General features: G+C 40.8%; 1 protein-coding gene across 1 annotated transcript in view; it reads right to left on the minus strand.

The window, feature by feature from the left end:
• Nucleotides 1-15,646, minus strand: part of LOC138962448 (T-box transcription factor T-like) — a 40,298-nt gene that overhangs the window by 15,662 nt on the left and 8,990 nt on the right. Inside the window, exon 2 of the mRNA XM_070334260.1 lies at nucleotides 14,402-14,666. Within this exon, the coding sequence (XP_070190361.1) occupies nucleotides 14,402-14,666 (265 nt within the window). The remainder of the gene's footprint in view (nucleotides 1-14,401; nucleotides 14,667-15,646) is intronic.

The following is a 15,646-nucleotide window of genomic DNA, read 5'->3' on the forward strand; positions in this document are numbered from 1 at the left end:
TATGGAGAAGAAAAAAACATATATTAAGAAACATATTTGTTTAAATGTAAAGAAATCAATATAAGTTATACTGTGCCTGCTTTTTCTCTCTTTTTACATTTAGTCAAGTTTTGACTAAATGTTTTAACATAGAAGGGGAATCGAGACGTGGGTCGTGGTGTATGTGTGTGTGTGTGTGTGTGTGTGTGTGTGTGTGTGTGTGTGTGTGTGTGTCTGTCTGTCTGTGTCTGTCTGTGTGTGTGTGTAGAGCGATTCAGAGTAAATAGTCAGTCGGCTAAGGACCGTTTTGGTTACTTTTTGGCGTCACGTTAGCAAACACTTTTTTCTGATAGATTTTAACACCACAACACTAAATCGAAAGTTTTGGGGCAATATTCCAAACCACCGGTGAGAAAAACGTTGGTTTGTGTGTATGTTTTCCTTCTTTGGCGTTACTATTCTTGTTTTGAGGGTTGGGTTCATAAAACGGACATAAAACTTAAACCGCTTGACAGAAATTATATAACTGTAAATCATTCGAAAGGGAAGGCATTCATGTACACGTTTGTGCCACTTACAATGACGTCATTATCTGTTTGTTTTTGTGAAATTGACAAGAAGAGCGGGGTAGTAGTTGCGCTGAGAAGGATAGCACGCTTTTCTGTACCTCTCTTCGTTTTCTGAGCGTGTTTTTAATCCAAACATGTCATATCTATATGTTTTTGGAATCAGGAACCGACAAGGAATAAGATGAAAGTATTTTTAAATTGATTTCGAAAATTTAATTTTGATAATAATTTTTAATTTTTTAATTTTTAGAGCTTGTTTTTAATCCAAATATAACATATTGATATGTTTTTGGAATCAGAAAATGATGGACAATACGATGAACGTAAATTTGGATCGTTGTATAAAAATAAATATTTTTTTTACAATTTTCAGATTTTTAATGACCAAAGTCATCAATTAATTTTTAAGCCACCAAACTGAAATGTAATACCTAAGTCTGGGCTTTGTCGAAAATTACTTGACCAAAATTTCAACCAATTTGGTAGAAAAATAAGAGCGTGACAGTGCCGCCTCAACTTTCACGAAAAGCCGGATATGACGTCATCAAACATATTTATCAAAAAACTGAAAAAAACGTCTGGGGATATCATACCCAGGAACTCTCATGTCAAATTTCATAAAGATCGGTCCAGTAGTTTAGTCTAAATCGCTCTACACACACACACACACACACACACACACACACACACACACACACACACCCAGAGACACACACACGCACATACACCACGACCCTTGTCTCGATTCCCCGCTCTACGTTAAAACATTTAGTCAAAACTTGACTAAATGTAAAAAGGAGGAATAATTGCAATCACACACACACACACACACACACGCACGCACTCATACGCACGCACTCATACACACACGCGCGCGCGCGCGCACGCACGCACGCACACACACACACACACACACACACACACACACACACACACACACACACACACACACACACACACACACACAAAGACATACACAAACATACCGACAAAATGACAGACATACACACAGTGAGACAAACCGACACAGAAACCCCCACACATGCACGCACGCACTTATGTACGCAAACAAAGACGTAGAGATGCTTATAGAGAAACACTTACGCAACCAAAAAAACACGCACACAAACACACAGACAGACAAACTTCATTCTTGGTAGAGAAATGCATTTATTTCTGTATTGCTTTCTCTTTAAGTGCACCTACCTCGCAGAGAGAGAGAGAGAGAGAGAGAGAGAGAGAGAGAGAGTGAGAGAGAGTGAGAGAGAGAGAGAGAGAGAGAGAGAGAGAGAGAAGAGAGAGAGTGAGAGAGAGTGAGAGAGAGAGAGAGTGAGAGTGAGAGAGACACACAGACAGACAGACAAAGACACAGAGAGAAAGAGATAGACAGACAGAGGGAGAGACAAACAGACGAACACACAGACAGACATAGACAAACACACAAACAAAGACACACAGATAGACTTCACTATTGTATGTGCAAGTAATTTTGTTAAACCACACGTTACGTTCATCACCACTGAACGTGAAACCATGTAAAACGTTACTATCTCAGATAACGGCACTGGCGCTACCGGAAATAGAATTTATCAGTGAAATTCTACCATCAATTTAGTAATCGATGCGATGTAAATTATCCTAAAACTGTGGTATGATCACGACATCGTTTAGCATTTAGGATCAAATGGTGCCAATGAGTACACAATGCACTAATCACAGACAACAGTTATACACTTTACGTACATGTAACTCTCCAACTGACATTGTCTGCCACTTGAAACAAATGACTTTGGAAGGAAAATTAACTCCAATATATAAATATTATGTATGATTTTTAATAATTACTTGCACTTTTTGAAAATAAAGCTTTTTCTACGATAAGGTGTTTACCCCCTAAATGTATAAGTCATCCGGTAGAAAAACCGGAAGTATCGTGTACTAAACATATGTATATGTTTAAAAAGTTAATTGTGTTAATGTAGAACATCTTGCCTATGTATATGTTTAGGTTTTGAATACTTTAGGGGAAAACCATAGCCATTATTCATTCATCTTCAACTAACACCCCTAATCTCAGGGCACATTCTGTTAGTGGGGGTAGGGTTTCAATCAGTCAAAAATCACTTTCATTCAATATTTTCTGCCATTTCAAATACATACACGTAATTGCACAATTTCTTGAATTTTAAGATGCTTTAACTGACTATACCAAGAAAACCTGCACTTTTTGTAGAGTTAGTTTTTTGTCCATGATTTATGTTTAAAAATGTCAATTTTTACGACAAAAAATGCTAACGGTTGCCTCACTAGAGGACACGTACTAACGACGTGAATCGTGTCTGCCAATTAAAATGCATATATTTTGAAATAAGGGGAATCATAACATATTTCACTGTAAAGTGTCTCACTCTAATACCTTCTGGGTTCATTGTGTATTTGGTTAAGTGAATTGCAGATAAGTTTTTTTTGAAAATGAGAGCTACACATATATTTTATTAAAACTGAAACTGGTGGAGTGAAAAACAGACCTGTTTTGAAGAAGTCGTACTAAAATCATTTATGGGCTTGAACTTCACAGTTTGCGTGTTATCTTTTAAAGAAAACCCATTTTCATCACTAACAATGACCTAATTTACACATACATATCGGTCGGTCATAGTCGCGTTTTTTTTAGAGAGGTAGTGTACAAAATGTTGTTTTGTACGTTTAAATTACATGTCCATTATTTTAGTCATATATCAATCAATAAATAAATGCGCATACTTTTATTAAACGTTACTTTCACTTTAAGATCGCTTCTTACATTTAGTATAATTTCTGACAAATGCACACTATGTAATAAATTGATAATATTATGGACGCCATGAGGTAAAACCGGAAGTTGAATTATTTTGCGATAGCAAAATCCTTTTACAATGATCACTTTCCTTTTATATTAAGCTGATCTTTAACGTTATGGGTAAAAATATAACAGATTGAACCAAATTATTCTTTTTCAAGCCTGTGTATGTGTAAACTCTTTTTTGCTTCGACCCGGTTCGGTTTTCGGAGTTGATTCAAAATCATCCATTATGTATCTTATGTGACTGTTGTTTTCCTCGGTAAATTAACAATTGTTGATGTAAAATAATTCTAGCTGTGAGAATAAACAATTTTCAAGATGTTTTTGATTGCGGTTTCAACCAGGCGTTCAGTTAGCTATACATATCGATTGAGAAAATGGCATTTCCTGTTTTGTCGTCCGCATGTTATACAGATGTTGTTAAAAATAAAACTGTGTATACGAATTAGGCATTTTACTTGCTGTCTGATGGCAAAAATCTTTAGCTTTCGTTTGAGGTATAACTTGCTTATATCCGTATGCAGTCAAGCGGTACATGACGGTTTTTTGTAACTTACCCCCTGCGTCATGGCTGCATTTTTGCAGAATATGGGTCATGTTACAAAAACGCTTCTCATTCTTAGGTGGTTGGGTTTAGCCATTTGTCGTTTACCGAACTGTGGCTGCAAATAAAACGAACTTTCCAAAAAACATAATATCTAATGTGACCACCAAAAGTAACCTTTCCACTATAGCCAGCCAGGTGACTAAAACTACTAGACCAACCTTTATGAAATTTGACATGAGAGTTTTTGGGAATGATATCCCCAGACTTTTTAAAAAAATTTCCATAAATGTCTTTGATGACGTCATATCCGGATTTTTGTGAAAGTTGAGGCGGCACTGTCACACCCTCATTTTTCAATTAAATTGATTGAAAATTTGGCAAAGCAATCTTCAACAAAGGCCGGACTTTGGTATTGCATTTCAGCTTGGTGGCTTAAAAAATAATTAATGAATTTGGTCATTAAAAATCGGAAACTTGTCATTAAAATTATTTGTTTTTTAAACGATCCAAAAACAATTTCACCTTATTCTTCGTCATTTTCTGATTCCAAAAACATATACATATGTTATATTTGGATTACAAACAAGCTCTGAAAATTAAAAATATGAAAATAATGATTAAAATTAATTGTCCGAAATCGATTTAGAAACAATTTTATCTTATTTCTTGTCGGTCCCTGATTCCAAAAACATATAGATATGATATGTTTGGATTAAAAACAAACTCAGTACGCTAAAAAGAATAGAGATACAGAAAAGCGTGTTATCCTGCTCAGCGCGACCATTACCGCACTATTCTGGCTTGTCGATTTCACTGCCTTTGTCACGAGCGGTGGCCTGACGAAACTACGAGTATGCGGTCTTGGTGAAAAAATGCAGTGCGTTTAGTTTCATTCTGTGAGTTCGACAGCTTGACTAAATGTTGTTATTTTGCCTTACGCGACTTGTTTTATTTGAATTTGTATTTATTTACTTTTTTTGTAGGGGTAGGGGGTGAAAGGGGTGGGGATTGTTCGATACCTTTCGAGGGGTAGCGACGGTGCAGTAACCCGGGTAGATTATGTGCATTGCTCTATCTGGCTTTACCCAGGCTTGAGCGGAAGAGCTGGGTGGCTCAACCCTACAGGTCGCGGTTATCAGCAAAAAGCCGTTGATTTATGTAGTCCCCTTGTGTCGCTGCCAACTGGGGACTGTGAAAGGCGCGTTTCACACCGCTCTGACAAGACTGTCCCGCTACGGGAACGGAGGGGACACTGCCCCTCCCACTCTATTCTCACACCCCCACACCCTCATCCTCACTAGAGACCTCCACCCCACCTTACCACCATTTTTCTACATCTTTCTGCCTGCCTCACTCACTGCCCGTGTATTTGAGACTGAATGTCGTCATATTGGTGAAATCAATCAGTTTTAGACTTTGGTGATCAGTTCAGCTTCGAGAGAAAAAATATCAATGTAGGGGATATCGACAAAGGCCACATCAATGATAAACATAGATTAGCGCCTGGGGTCTGGGGTATGCTTGCCAAGATTTAAGAAGAAGAAAAAACCGACTCCTTTCCTTTAGGCCCACAGTCTCACAAAAACACCATGCACGATGGCAAGATCCGTATATGTTGGAACCCAAAAACATTACGCCGACGACTGACTTCTTTTTTGTGTAACTGAATCTGATTATGAAAATAAAATAAACAATAAAACTATTCATAAAATGCGCATTGCACTGCACCCCTCCTCTCTCCCACCCCCAACCACGAACCCCCTACCCCCCAACCACTAACCCCCTACCCCCCCACCCCACCCCATCCCACCCCCACAAGTTTTTGTCTCAGTTTTGTCGCCGAGTTGCAGGCCCCAAACCAAGGATCTATCGGGCTATGATGACAGACAGGCTGTGTTTGTTCAGTGGTTGTCAGCTCGGCAAATCCTCCATAATCCTCCATTCTTCGCCCAGTCAACAGTGCGCGGCCAGCACAAACACACACGGCACAAGAATCAGCGAAAATTAAAACAGCATTTAGCACCTCAACACTACTTCTCCTGCTGCAGCTTTCCGGCATGGGCATGTTTGACAGCTTGGGAAAAAAATGTCTGTCTGCTTGCTTCTTGCTCGCTGTTCAATGTTTCAAAAGTTTAATCATAGTCGGGGGTGGGGGGCATGGGGGAGGGGGAATGTAAGGGGGAGGCCGTGGGGGAGAGACAATGTGGGTGTGGGTGTGTGGGTGTGTGTGTGTGTGAGTGTGTGTGTGTGAGTGTGTGTGTGTGTGAGACTGAGGTGTGTGTGTGTGTGTGTGTGTGAGAGTGTGTGTGTGAGTGTGTGAGTGTGTGTGTGTGTGTGTGAGTGTATGTGCGTGTGTGAGTATGCGTGTGTGTGTGTGGGAGGGGGGGGCAGTGAAAGAGAGAGTTAAAGAGAGACGAAAAACCCAAAGGAGCAACGGGGGAAGGACAGCGAAAGGGAAGGCGTCGCTTCTCAGTGTAATTCAAATCGACAAAAGCTCAAAGCGCGAACAACCAAAGCCGAGAGTGAAAAGAGATAAATGCCTATTCTATTTTTACAGCTTTGAAGTTTCAAGTAAACATAGTTTACAGCGTGTAGCACAAGTCACTGCTATAACTCTTAAAGATGCAGTGTATACATGACAATATAAACAGAACTTGTTGGAAAACTTCATATGAGCAGAAAACTAGATAGCACTTGCATGGTTCAGCTATTCACCAAATGTACTGAGAGATGTAAATATCCGGACATTTCAAGTTTGACTATTTCTTCAGTATAGTACGTACGGCACAAAGTGACTAGCTTTCTTAGTAAGGATCTCACAAAATAATTATGTACTTCCTCCAGTACAACTCGATCGAGAGACATTCCGATTCATTTTTCGACGGGGAAAAATCGGATAATCTCGGTTGTAAATCTTCCTCGAATTTTTTCGCAATAAAGAAAGCTAGATATTACTGATCACTCTCCCTGCTACGATCCTCTGTAAAGATAATGTACAGTATTTACAGTATTCCAACAAGTTGTAAGGGGAGGAGGGTATGACGCCCTTATCTTTTAAAAGTAATGTTTTTGCCCTGCCAATCAAGGACTCTTTTTTTCCCCTGCCGGTCCACCAAAGGGAAGGGGAAGTATACTTAGCAATGTGTCAACAACAATATTTCTGCTTTTGCTTGTCGCGCTCTCGTCAGTCAGGCCTCGGAGTTGTCCTCCGCCGTTTGAGGCGGCCTGGCCAGCCCTCAGATGTGCTACAGGCTCTAAGAAAGCCATGAATAGGATGAGAGTGCTCGCGTCGCCCTTCTCGACTCACATCAAAGCCTGGGAGACGGGCAAGAACTGATTACGAGATGAACATAAACGGGAGGAACAAAGGCCCTCAAGTGTGAGCCCGCCAAAGCGTTGTGGGTGTCCGGGCTACCCGGTTTATGTTCCATGAAAAGGCAGGTTTAATATTGACTGAGGGGAGATTCTGTCTTTGTGGGATATCCCTGGCGCTGAAATGAAGCCATGGTGGTACGGTATTGCTGGTACCGTTTGTGAGTCACTCTCAGCTATAGTCCCCACTTGCGGAGGGAAATTATTTCTTTAAACCGCCCTCTCGGCCGTGGGTGGCAAAGCACACTGAAGTCTCCATCTTCAAACGAGTAATTAAAAATAAAAATAAACCCCCTGTGTTGGCGCGCGCGCCGCCGTTTCTTCATGGGGTGGATTAACAAAACTTCAAACTGCAAGCCTTCAAAGGCAGGAGGAAAATATTAGGGTAAAAAGTAAACTTACACACATATTGCGCAGCCATTCGCTCGAAGGTTATTTTAAATATGGGAAAGGGTATTACATGTCTACATAATTTGGGAAGGCTGTGTTATTTTCGTTATCTTGATATGTTTTAGTTTTCGTTGCTTTTGTTGTTATCGTTATTAGTAATGGCAGCTTTTCCTGTTGCTGATATTTCTTCTGCAGGTACCATTTTGATGCCAGAAAAGTCGATGTCACCGCTGTTCTTCTGACAAACTAAAATGCAAGAATGAATCATCTCTACGGTTCGTAATCTTTTGTTAACTGAGCAAAAACAAGTTCGTAAACACCTGTGAACATATTACCAACTAACCCCTAACATCAAAGACCTCCTAGTCGGGCATACACGATCACTTAAATATGATCAAACCTCTCGACGGCCAAGTCGGAAAATAACTGTGCGGAGGTTCTTGGCATCGCTTTATTGGCACTAAAAATTTCTCGCTTCCTTTAGACTCGACCAACGCGATTGTTTGAACGTCTCTCTTAGGTCAAGACGCAAGCGCACCTATGGACTCTTACTAGCGCCACGGGTGAACTTTTCCGCCTCCTATCTTGTCTTTAAATTCGTGTTTATAGTCTCTGTTCCGCTAAACACGTATAGTAAGACTCCTGCATTTGCGGTGAACGTGCAAGCAATGACAGGTCCGGTGGATAAGCTGGGAGAGAACACAAATTGATGGACTGAGTGGTTGATTAATCTTTTATACACAAGGATGAAGTGAAATCATGGAAAATCTTGCAATCTGATCTTGCTAGAAAATAAGACACCCTGTACGAAAACTTGAACCGAAAAACGCAACGTCGTGATATATTTAGCAGGAGGAACAGCAAGTTCTGAACAAACAAGGAATGATTGGGAGGGTGGCGGCAGACGAAGCCGGAAGGAGTGTTTAAATGTTGGAAACTATTTTTTATTTTTCTAAAGACAAAATATGTTTGATACTGAAAACGCAGAGGAATAGGAAACTGGCGACACGACTCGCGAAGCAAGGGCTTGGGAAAAGGGGCGAGGGGGTACTAAGATGATGAAAGAGGTAGCGCAGACCGATCCCTCACCTTCCCTCACGTCCCCCAAAGCAGGCTGGAACGTCCGCTAAATCGGCCAGAGCCGGACCACGGCCAGCGAAAGGACAGCGGAGGCTCCTCAGACATTTCATGCAGAGATTTAAACCCGCGTTCCTAGCATGGTTGCCGCAGCTGGGGAAGCACGTCTGGCTAAATAGCGCGACACCCTGAAAGCTGGGGGGACCTCAGTGAGTTAACTGTGAGGGGGCTTTGATTGGCACATCAACACCTGGCCCTCTTCATTGATTGTTAGCCATGGCCTGCTGGTCAGTTAGCACACGGCATATTGACTGCTTGCTTTCCCTCATCCCTGTTCACCTCCCCCAGCCCCTCTATGGCGGTCTTCTCCTAACCACACACGGGGAAACATGCATGCTGTGTCTCTCAGCCAGTGTCACCAGCTCCGATACACAGAATGAATAGAAGAGAATGAGGTCTCGCAAAAGGATGGAAGGGAGTGGGGGACGAGGAGGGGAGAAGGAAGGGTTCCTTTCTCAAGACTTCTCATTCACAAATCAGTGATGCCCTGTTCTTCACTTCTGAGTATGGCTTCCTCTAGGGAGACCTTACGATTGCACCTATACCTTTCGGATCTCTTCTTCCATCGACAACTCCGCATTTGTGACCCTCCACCACGAAATGAGTCGCATGTCACCTCGCGCGGTTCTGCGTTAGGCTAAATATAAGTCCGGGGAGTGTCTGGTAACAGTGTGAGGGTCACCTTAGTCACAGGCTTATAACTCAAACAGTTTTTGCTCTTTTCTAAAACGGTTTTCACCATTGGATAGAGCATAAAAAAACATAGGAAAATGTAAAAATATGAAAATCATGCAAAGGTGACATGCGACTCATTTCGTGGTGGAGGGTCACATTTAGTCTGTAATGTGACCCTGAATGACACATAAGTTGGAAGGAAAAAAATCATTGCTTATGTCTATCTCCTCAAAGTCTGTTTGTGAACAGTCGATTCCACGGAGCAAAAATCATAATCATCTGAGGCAGAGGGCTGAAGACAAGGGCAAGTAACAAAGGGAAGTAAGCGTCTAATTATAGACATCATGAGAGCTATGTGGAACCAGTCTCCTTGCACAGACAAAACAATGACACGATCAAGCGACTTTTCATCGTCTTGATAATACTGTCAAAGGAAAGTCGTTATGTCATTTCAAGTCTACTTAACCTCTGAGGTGCCAGGTGACCGGTTTCCAATAGCTTATATGCATTTCCTGTTGTCTACGTTCAGAACGCTTAAATCTCGGTGTAATTTGACCCCTTGCATTGAGCAGTAATAGCGGGTTGCATGGTTGGGGTGAGGGTCGAGGTGGGGGAGGGATTTGGGGACGTGTTCTGGTGACACTGGGGGTGGCACAAGATATGCCAGACACGACGGCTGACCAACAGAACGGTGACAGGGCGTCCACTGACCGTGTGTACTGACCGCATGGTCAGCATTGCTCATCATCACGCCTTTGCCCCGGGCCTGGTCAACACCAGAGTCAACTTGACCGTATCTCACTATCTGTAAAACAATGACTGCCGTGTTCCTGAAGTTCAACCTGACCCAGGTCACAATGACCCTCCTCTAACAACTTTTGACCCTCCGAGCAATGGGTTAAAATCTTGCCATCGCTGAAGATCATCGACTGAGGACGTTCACCTCAGCCTTACTGCCCCAATGTACAGTGGTAGCTGCTATCATTTCAGGCCTTACTACCGAGAAAAGGACACATTATATTGTCCCTTTGTCTATTGTCTTGGCGAAAACTTACCTATCATAACAGGCCACCTGCGGCAATCTAGGGACATTTGTGGCTGTTCCCAAAATGTTCTTTTCTTCGCAGGTACCATTGAAGTAACACAATAATTATGGGTACTGTTTCAATGCACTTGAAGGTAGTCAAGTATTTGACAGTCGAGTCATTTGAAACCTGTCTCCTGATTTCACAAAAACGCAGCTACTGGAACGTTGGACCAAGTAAAGTCAGACCAACAGCCACTCTCACAGACATCACCCCAATCATCATATCTGCCTCAACCATTTACCACTGGTGTACCTCTAAAGGGATAAGTAGTACATTATGCATACAAAGACATTAGAAGAGCGACAACTGGAGCCCTGATGACTAACAATCACATACCACCCAGACACAAAGAAAGAAAAACCACCCTTACAAAATGGAGCTGAGAGTTAATGAAACGCGCTTTGCCTTCTCCAACGCCACAAAAAACATCGATGGTCTCAAAGAAAAAGAGAGGCCCAAAACAAGCAGAGAGGAAGTTGCCCTACCTACCTAACATCGCGCACATACAGCACCAGCGCCCCTAGCCAAAGGACAATTAGCGGAGTGAAAGGGACAGGCATGCCAGCAGCGCCAGTTAGCAACAATCTGACTCCCTCTTTTTGCCCAGGAAGAAAGCACTCCCGCCATGGCCAGGTGCGCAAAGGTGTGTGAAAAATAAATGTCAGCATTGCTGCTGGTAGTGTGAAGCCCTGTGACACGTTGTGTGGCTGGGTGAGGAGGGGTAGGGTAAAGTAGGATGTGAGTCGTGATTTTTGTCTTCCTCTAACACCTCATCAGCATTGCTTACTCTGTATACTGTGCTGCTGAAATGTATATATGAGCTTTTGTATCGGTCTTCAGCAACAACATGGTATGCTAATCCCTTTTCTTCACACCAGTGTTGTTCTCACTTTTAGTCTAAACGTACTGCTTATTTCTGCAACAAGATGGGAACCTAGCCGCTTTTTTATCATTCTGCAGAAGTGGTGTTACCAGAATACAATGCGCTACCTTCAGCAAAGACACATTGCCCAAATCGCTTCTTTTTCCTACGCTAGTTTCTCAAAATTAAACATTCAGTACACAGCTGCCTTCAGAATCGGTCTTTCACACACAGCCTGTACACTGTTACATTCATCAAAAACATAGTACACTGAATGCCCCTTCTTCAAGCTAGTGTCGTTCACACATACGGTATACTTGTACACGCAATATTAGCTGCTTATATATATATATAAATTAAAAAGATGAAGTGAGATCTTTGAAATTATAAATTTTGGCGCTAGTCCGCCTCGGTACTGTCCAGGACCACCTGCACGTGCGGCGCGCGAGAAGGCGTGAAACTGTCGTCACCAGACACTGGCGACTGCCTCGCATGAGAGACCACCATGTACACAGCCATGCAGTCAGTGTGGTCGTGAGCGCTTATGAGACGGATCGCTTTGCACACACACACTGACAGACAAGCCGCATATCAACCGTATCAGTCTGATTTTAACGGCCAATAAAGTGACGTGGTGGGTGATATAAAGCAGTATCGGCCAATGGCGGAGTGAACATGCATAAAGCAATATCGCATGTCGGTCGCCCGGGATATGAAAGCAACATTAGCTGCTTTATGGGGCGTTTTAAACGTAAGTCGGAGACAAACTGCAGCAATAACAAGAAAGTTGCCGGCTAAAAAGAGGGTAACGTTTCCATTCCTGGGCACATCCACACCTGATGGCTTGAATGCGAAAATGTGATGTACTTGTATTCCCCAAACATACTGTGGATTTACAGTACGAGTGTGAATGTGTGTGTGTGTTTATGTGTGATTTCATGTGTTTGGTTGTGTGTGTGTGTGTGTGTGTATGTGTGCGTGTGCGTGCGTACGTTTGTTTCCCCCCCCCCTACCCCCTTTCTTATTTATTTATTTTTATTTTTTATTTTTTTTTATTTCCTCTGTCCCCACCCCCACCCCCCTTTTATGAATGTGTATCACTTTTAGTCTAGTATGCCTGTGCCCTTGACATCATCCAACCACTTCTCTCCCCTTTCATTCATTTCCGTTCCTAGAGTTCCTTCCCTTTTTTGCATGTTTCCCCTCCATTTTCTTTCAAACCTTGTTCGTTCCGTGTTGCGTCTGCTTTTTGTTGTCTTTTGTGTTCTTGTTTTTCCTGATGAAGCTTCCATAAGCGAAAATTCGTATCGTCTTGTCCCGTTCTTGTATTGGTGAGTACAGTATTCCTTTGTTTTTTAACTTTGTTCATCTTACCACAGTCACTTCGTTGTTTAGATTTCCATTGAAAACAAAAATCAAAAGATCTTCAGTTCAAAACATTGACAAAGTAGGATGGCTGCTCTGGCTTTTCTCTTTATTTAGTTTGGCTGATATTTAGCAAGGAATTTCTTTAAAATCACGCACCCATGCGTATTAAACATTCAATGAATGGATGCTAACACATATTACTTTTACCCCGTTGCCCTAGTTTAATGCATTTATTTATTTATATATAGGCCTATATATCACCTGCGTACAGTTTTGATGGCTGCTTTGTTCGCCTGTCAATTGATGATAATTCCAATTCCATACTGATTTAGAGTATACTTTGGAGTTTAAAAACATACGAAGTATAAGTTACACAAGAGTTTGCATTACTTTCAGTCTGTCTTACTATCTTTTTAACTGTCAGAGTTTCTAAATCTGTCTTTTTTTATCTTTTTTTTTTATTTGTATCTTGTGCTTATGTATTTATTCATTTATTCGCTTTATTCCGATTATCAAATAGTGTAGTGCTTTTTTCGTTAAAACATGAACAATTTATTAAAAATAAAATAATAATAAAATCAACTTTTATTCATTTATAGTATTGGGGGGAGGGGGGATAGAGAGCACACGCAGATGGACAACGGGAAGTAACTCTAAATGTTATCCCCTCGGACAAACAATTCTGACCTTAAACTATACGATGAAACCGTTTGAGAATGTGTCCATGGAAGTCAAATGTCATACGGTCACTCAACGGAATCTTATATGCAATCTCACATTTCTCTTTTTATCAGGGTGTACTATGCAAGTCTCTTTTTACCAAAACAAAATCAAATTATGGAAATACTTCAGATTTGTATTAACAATTCTGTTTCAACAAATCAAACTAACAAACCATCCAACCAACAAATGAAAAAACATAGGATAACAAGAACAAAACACAGCATAACTCTTGAAAATTAAAGGTTTCTTTCAAGATTGTGTCACCTCTATTATTCCCCTTGACAGGAACATAGACAACCAAACAAAGAGAAGAAAAAAGGATTATATAGCAGAGCAACCCACACAACACATTACAAAAGAAAACAGCATACTGTCTTGCGGGAGTAAAAACAAAAAGCACAAAACAAAGTATAAAGAAAGGGACAAAACCAAACAAATCTCACAAAACTAACAAACAAAGCTGGCCAACAAATACAATTACAGACTTGCCAAAACCAAGACAAAAGATTACAAAGCAAAGAATATATTGAAACTGGGTAAAATAATGTTTAACATAGTAAAACAAAGTTGAATAAACATCAGCATGAAGCAAGCAAAATGTAATAAAAATAGAATAGAAAAAAACATTAAAAAAAATAACATAAAATAAAATCAAATAGATCAAAACAGAAAAAAAGATGAAATAGAGTGAACAAAATAACTTAAAAAGAATCATTAAATAAAATATAAACACATACAATAAAATTGAATAAAATGATGTTGTCATTTATTGTGTTATATAATTAAGAAAATATGGAAAACAAATTCAATTTAAATCATTGAGAGAACAAACAGAAAACGACCACTCACCTGTCCTCCTCCGTTCATCTTGTTGGTCAGTTTGACCTTGGAGAATGACACAGCTTCCTTCATCCAGTGGGCGCCGAAGTTGGGCGAATCCGGGTGGATGTACACACAGTTGGGGACAGCGGGCTCGGCCTTCCCCCCGGGTACCCAGTCTCCGTTCACATACTTCCACCTATGACTGTCCACTTGGACAAAGTCCAGCAGGAAAGTGTACATGGCGCTAGGGTCCAGGCCGGTTACTGAGCAGCGAAACACTGGGAACATCCGTCTGCAACATGAAGATAGCAATAATGTCAACAAGATTTGAAGTAGGGATGCAACCGTTTAACAACTGAAAATTAGATACTATAATAGGCTTATTCAAGGTGAAAAAAGTGACCAAGGGAAATAACCGTTCCCCAATTGAAAATACCCGCAAAATTAAGAAAAAAGAAAAAAACCCAGATAAGTTGCAATATATTATAGAATAACAATAGCAAGATTGACAAAATATAAGTAAGGAAAGGGGTGCGACCGTTTAAACAACTGGGAAGACGATGATTTAGCAAGGGAGAAAAGTGACCAAGGGACTGAAATAACCGTTCCCGAATAGCAAATACCCGCTAACTTTTTATAGATATTAGTTGCAATATATCATAGAAGCGGGATATCCCAGGGCCTGTTTATGTGCAGTTTACAATAAGGTGTTAATTGGACAATCATCACCGATGGGTCATAAAACGCTTCACGTACTGGCGCACACATGTGCCGCTTCAGCAAACAGTTGTTAAATCACACATTGTTTCTCTCTTTCCACGTGCACATTCTCTTTCGATCTAATTCAAATACGTGTATACTCATAAACAGTTCGGTTTACTGCTGTCCGTGTAATTTGTCACTTTGTCGTTGATAAAATGTGTAGCTTCGCTTACTTTTCAAGCCAACCGGATGTTAATCATTCTACACTTTCGTCACAATAAACGAGAAAAAAAGAGAGAGAAAATTGATAAACAAGAGAAAAATTGTGCTAAAAATCATTGATTCATTTCTGAACAGCTTTCAAATCCTCCAATGTAAAAAAAAAAAAAATGACGATTGCATAGACGGTTATTAGTCTTAACAAGAGAGTCCATGCCTACATGCACAGGAATCAACTAAAAAAAGGATGTACACAACTATTTCAGCTGTACAAAGGAAATATTACATAGGTTTTGGCCGGCGCTTCTTTTGTTCCAGCGATTATAAAACATGTAATGTCCAAAATGACAA

This window comes from Littorina saxatilis, linkage group LG3 (genome assembly GCF_037325665.1).
Source record: "Littorina saxatilis isolate snail1 linkage group LG3, US_GU_Lsax_2.0, whole genome shotgun sequence".
Classification (NCBI taxonomy): Eukaryota; Metazoa; Mollusca; class Gastropoda; order Littorinimorpha; family Littorinidae; genus Littorina; species Littorina saxatilis.